Genomic DNA, 6,000 nt, shown 5'->3' with positions numbered 1-6,000 from the left:
ACCGTTAAAGTAAACTAATATAAATTACCAGTAGATTATATTTATAAGTTCACCCGGTTCTGGTACTAACTACGTTTGGGGGTTTTCTTTCTTTTCACTGATAAAACACTTGTTTAAAGCTCAACAGCAGAATCAAGAATCACCAGCTTCTTGTCCTACAATTTATTTCACTTTCGTTTGACAATACTTATATCAGTATTGGTTTGCTTGCGAATTATCCTAACTATCCTAATCATCTTGATCTTCGTCAAGGTTAAGGATGGTGCACATTTGTACACTGAAAATAAATTCAACAATTCGAATTAGTTCAATACTCGACAACTCTTCCTTTTTACAAAAGTTTTTTCTTTCATATAGGTATATATAATAGGAATATTTTTTTTTTTTTAATTCATGCAATTCACAACATATTCGATAGCTTAATAAGCTTTACCAATAAACAAAATCATCCTTGGCCCTGGCCAACCGAACTCTCTTCGAGCGTCTTGTGTCGACATTAATCGATTCGTCTACGACGTGTTTACGTTTTCTTCTTATCGTTCTTTGTATTTCGGCATCCGCATATCCTTCAAATGGTTCTTCCTCGTCGCTTCCGCAGGTATTCCCGCCTGATATCTGCAGAGGTACCGTAACATTTGGTCGCACTGATTCAATTGTTTGGTCCCGGCGCAGCTGCGTCCGATGTGCCATGGTTGTTACGTTTCCAATAGCAACCTGAAACGTATTTCGAGAAAACTTTTTTAAAAAAGTAGCTTTCATCCATCTAAACTGATTTTGGGAGTTATGGTTTTTATACCAAACTATATCCCCCTCCGTCAGACTGTCTAAAGGATCATTTACAACTCTAGTTTGGATCACAGGAGACTTATCATCATTGGTAGGATTAGTTGGCTGTATCATATTATATTTATAGTGTCGCTTTGGATGCATAAGATCCATTAAGGTCTTTGGCATAAATGAGAAAATCTTTTCGGATGGGAATTTGCCATCTTTCGTCAAACAGTTGTTCCTATAATTAATTAGAAATAAATTGATAAGGTCCTCCAAGTCCATATTAGCAAAATCAGGTTCCATTAAAAATTTCTTCAGTACTTCTTTCACGGTTCTTACCAGCCTTTCCGCCTGCCCATTACTAGGAGGGTGATAGGGTGGACTTTTTAAAACTTTTATACCTTGCCCTTGCAGAAATTCAACAAATGAAAAAGAATTGAACGGAGGACCCCCGTCCGATACTAAAATATCTGGAAGACCGAAACGAGCAAAAAAAGCTACCAGTTTCTTTAAAACTTTACTACAATCAGTGCCACTTCTCATCCAGTCCACTTCAACCCACTTAGAATAACTATCCACTATTAACAAAAAGGTATGGTGTGCAAAATGAAAAAAATCTATGTGAACTCTGCTAAAAGGTTTTGTCGTTGGTGCCCAAATTGACGCTATTTGAGGCTTATGTAGTATGGCCATGCTGTTACAAATATCGCAACCTGCCACATATTTTTCAATATCAGCATTTAACCCAAACCAGTACAGTAATCGTCTGGCCAGTTGTTTCATCCTTACTATCCCGGAATGGTTTGCATGTAATAGCTTTAGGGCGCTAGTCTGTAATTGCTGCGGTATCACCACCCTATCTTGGTATAAAAGACAATCATTCACCAAATCTAAATCCTGCTGATTGGAGAAAACGTTTGCAAAACGCCTTTCAAGTTTTTTCGGCCTTCCATTCTTCATAAAATAAATTATTTTCTGTAGGAATTCATCGTCTTTTGTAATTCTTGCAATTTCTTTTGAATCTATAGGAATTTCTTTGCTAAAATTTATACTTTTTACCCAATCATTATCCCAATCTTTGGGAACCACTTCTTCCAAAGGAAATCTAGAACAGAAATCCGCGTTTCCCATTTTTGATGATGGTCTGTATTGAATTTCAAAATCGTAGATAGCCAATTCTAAAATATATCGTTGTAGCCTCGTGACGTATATAGAGTTTTTGCCCTCCTTTCCGAAAATGCCCACTAACGGTTTGTGATCAGTGAAAACTAAGAACTTATTCCCATAAAGAAACTTGTGAAATTTTTTTATAGTGGCAACCAATGCCAACGCTTCTAAATGCAGTATAGGATATTTTTTTTGAGCAGAGTTTAAAGAGAAGGATGTAAACCAAATTGGTTTTTCAACTCCTTCTATTATATGTGCAATTACTCCTCCTAGGCCTATGCCCGACGCATCCGAGACAACCACTATTGGTTTGTTTATATCATAATATTCCAAAAAAGTTGTTTCCACAAGATAATTTTTACTCTTGATGAAAGCGTTTTCGCAATTTTCATCCCAAATGTATCTAGCACCGTTTTTCAGAAGATTATATAAACAATACAATTTGGAAGATAAATTGGGTATAAATTTGTTATAGTAATTGATCAATTCCAAAAATGATTTTAATTCAGTAACATTCTTTGGCGCCTTAGCATCCCTAATAGTAGCAATCTTGTCTTGACATGGCAGCAAACCTTTATCACTAATCAAATGGCCTAAATATGGTAGCTGTGATACAAAAAGCTTACATTTTTCCCAATTTACTTTAATGTTACTGGCTGACAATCTTGTCAATACCAACTCTAATTTACTCCTGCAATCATCCATATCTTTTCCCGCCACTAACACATCGTCCAAATAACAAAAAACATTATCAATACCTTTTAAAACCTGATCCATGACTTGCTGAAAAATAGAGGCACTTGAGGATGCCCCCTGAGGAAGCCTGTTATAGGTATATAAACCTTTTATCGTGTTTATAACCATAAATCTTCTTGACCTGTTAGACAAGGACAATTGCGTATAGGCACCTTCCAAATCAAGGGCACAAAAAACTTTGCAACCTGCTAATCCAGCGAATAAATCCTGAGCTACTGGCAAAGGGTATGTATTTGGAATAAGCGATTTGTTTATGGAAACCTTACAGTCAATTACTAGCCTGATATCATTTTTTTTTTTCATAACCACAACTACCGGTGATGCCCATTCACTAGTTTTGATAGGAGATATAACCTTTTCAGATTCAAGTTTATTCAAATATGCTAAGACCTTTTCTCGCAAACGGTACGGCACGTCATAAGCTTTCCTGAATATTGGAAACTCTTCTTTCAGAACTAAATCCGCTTCAAACCCTATTATGGGCGACGAAAAATCCTTTATAAACACTTTTTCAAATTTTCTTTGAATATCTCGAATAATTTCATCTTTATTCAGAAAACTGACGTTATTTATTCGTCCTAGATTCGTAAAATTTTTTCTCCAGTCGGGATAAAATACATCCAACCAATCTCGGCCAAATAAAGGAATAAAACCATTTTCGTAATCCAATACTAATAGTTTCATTCTTGCCTCTTTATCATTTATTCGTACCCAAACATTTGCTTCCCCTTCAATTTTTAAATTGGCCCCATTCACAACAAACAGTTTTTTATGACATTTCGAAAGAGGAGTTGAAAAAACAGAAAAATATTGCGTTTTGCCCATAATTGACACTGATGAACCACTATCTATCTCCATTTGGAGCGAAACATTCTCTAATTTTACATTGATCAAGCACGGGTCACTAATATTGTTAATCGAAGAAATCTGCATACAAAATAAGTTACCTTTATCGCGATCATCCTCGTCGTCGCTGCCGCCGTCCTCCGTTTGCATCTGACTAAAAACTTTATATAAATCGTGAACACTGCTCGGTCCTGGTCGTTGCTCATCCTCAACAAACTTAACGGAGTCACGTTGCATGTTTCGTAATTTAAAGCACTTTCTCTTTATGTGCCCCTTGACACCGCAGAAGTCACATATAAGAGAAGAATAATCCGGACGCCTACGAAACTGACTCCCACGCCTACCATCAGGTTCAACCCGGCTATCCGAGAAATAAGGAAATTTGTTTTTATACTCATAACCTAGTCTACTTTTAACACTGACTCTGTTATTTTGATTGGGCGAATTGTTTTGTTGTGCCATTTCGTATGCTTTAGCCAATTTATTCAATTGATAACCACCCCTTCTTGTGGAAGACAACACAGATGCAACCTGTTCATGAGCTTGACCAAACTGTACATGAACAGGTTCACTTTTTGTGTTACTACCAAAACTCCTGGCATTCGTATCCGCCATTTCCCAAGTAGTTAGAAATCTTTCTGTTGCTTCTAAAGTTATATTTCCTTCATTTATTAAGTGTTTCCTTAGCACAGGATCGCGAACACCAGAAATAATTCTATCTATAATTGCTGAATCTTTAAAATTGCCGAATGAGCAGAATTCTGCTTGTAATTTAAGAGACAAAACGAAATCTTCAATAGTTTCGTTTGGCAATTGAACTCTGCTATTAAACTTCAATCGTTGAATCAAGTCTGATTCTGTCTTGTCAAATCTTGCCTTTAGTTTTTCTATTATCTCCGCATATGTTGCGGTGGTCAATTTTCCATTTGGAAAAAGTAATTTTAGCTCAGTATATACGGCAGGTCCAGACAAAGCAATAAAATGAGCTTTTCTGGTTTCTTCCGGAATCTTATTGACGACAAAGAAATAATCCAGCCTCTCCGACCAATCGGTAAAAGAGCTGCCTTTTCTATAGGGTTCAATTGTTATGTTCAATTGAGCCATAATGCCACAATATAATAAAATGAATATAAAGAATGGCTTACCTTGCCTGCTAAACTAACCCGCCAAAATATGCTTCTCCAGCCAATTAGCTGATAAAATCGCAACGTCGTTTTAACTACTTTCCGTATAACAGATCAACAATCTCACTGTATATATCACCCTTTGGCGATCGCTCTCCTATCGAATTTCACACCTATATAAATAAAGAAAAAGGAACTCTCTTATTATTTAATTAAAACAAAAGGTTTCTATTGTTCCAACCAATGACGCTATCAATAGAAATATTTAAAAATGTCGGATGTCTTTATCACTATTGATTAAAATTCACAATGGCGCCTACCACGCCGTTTTAAGTTTTCTACCGATGATTACACGTGGCCAAAATCTAAAGAATTAATGATTCCACAATTAGTGACATAGCACATTGATTTCCTGTTTTTCTCGTCGCCAGTTGTTATGTTTTATCATTACCCTAGAAAGGAACAATTACCGTTAAAGTAAACTAATATAAATTACCAGTAGATTATATTTATAAGTTCACCCGGTTCTGGTACTAACTACGTTTGGGGGTTTTCTTTCTTTTCACTGATAAAACACTTGTTTAAAGCTCAACAGCAGAATCAAGAATCACCAGCTTCTTGTCCTACAATTTATTTCACTTTCGTTTGACAATACTTATATCAGTATTGGTTTGCTTGCGAATTATCCTAACTATCCTAATCATCTTGATCTTCGTCAAGGTTAAGGATGATGCACATTTGTACACTGAAAATAAATTCAACAATTCGAATTAGTTCAATACTCGACACATATCTTTCTGAGTTTTCTATTTAGTCGGAACAAACACAGAGGAAAAAATATTCGTTAGTTTTTTATGTATATTGAAAGTTTCATTTATGCAAGATTGTTCAAATTTTGTTTTATTACAAAAAAAAAACAATTTGTATCGAAAAATTTTAATCAGAAAACCTTGAAGTAGAAACAAGGGAGTTTAAGTAGAAAATAATGGAGAATTGTTTCAATTGAAGAATTCTGGCTTTCAATAAGATTATTATAGAAAGAACAACTTGGCATGTATTTTACTGTTGTGATAATTTCGACATTTTGTTTGAAACGAGAAAACATTTTGTGCAACAAAACATTTTGTTTTATTGAGACAAGCGTTTGAGGTAGCCAAGTTATTTTTTCTTCACTCCATACAAAAAGTGATGACAGCAAAAATTAAATTCTTAGATAAAAATATTATCTATATAATAATGAAATATAATACCCACACTACTGACGCCATAATTGAAGGAATTTTTTCGATTACATCTTACTCACAGGTTACGTCAAACGAACATTTTCAAGCCAATC

The 6,000-nt window shown here is 35.2% G+C and overlaps 1 protein-coding gene across 2 annotated transcripts; it reads right to left on the bottom strand.

The window, feature by feature from the left end:
- LOC131426076 (uncharacterized) lies at positions 1-5,388 on the bottom strand. Of its 2 annotated transcripts, none has more exons than XM_058588509.1 (5): positions 5,135-5,388; positions 4,686-4,837; positions 3,642-3,901; positions 434-714; positions 1-277 (listed from the first exon to the last, which is right to left on the bottom strand). In XM_058588509.1, the coding sequence occupies exons 3-5, from the start codon at positions 3,744-3,746 to the stop codon at positions 229-231; spliced, it is 435 nt and encodes a 144-aa protein (XP_058444492.1). In that variant the 5' UTR covers positions 3,747-3,901; positions 4,686-4,837; positions 5,135-5,388; the 3' UTR covers positions 1-228. The 2 variants fall into 2 exon arrangements, with proteins under 2 accessions (XP_058444492.1, XP_058444491.1); XM_058588508.1 differs by having other exon boundaries at positions 5,161-5,388.
- Positions 5,389-6,000: the final 612 nt, after the last annotated feature.

This window comes from Malaya genurostris, chromosome 1 (genome assembly GCF_030247185.1).
Source record: "Malaya genurostris strain Urasoe2022 chromosome 1, Malgen_1.1, whole genome shotgun sequence".
Classification (NCBI taxonomy): domain Eukaryota; kingdom Metazoa; phylum Arthropoda; class Insecta; order Diptera; family Culicidae; genus Malaya; species Malaya genurostris.
This window is presented reverse-complemented; position numbering and strand designations above follow the sequence as displayed.

Coding starts and splice junctions, on each gene's coding strand:
- LOC131426076 (XM_058588509.1), bottom strand. CDS start 3,746: ATGAGCAACGACCAGGACCGAGCAGTGTTCACGATTTATATAAAGTTT. Junction 715..3,641: donor CGAGGATGATCGCGATAAAG/GTAACTTATTTT, acceptor AATACGTTTCAG/GTTGCTATTGGAAACGTAAC. Junction 278..433: donor AAGGATGATTTTGTTTATTG/GTAAAGCTTATT, acceptor ATTTATTTTCAG/TGTACAAATGTGCACCATCC.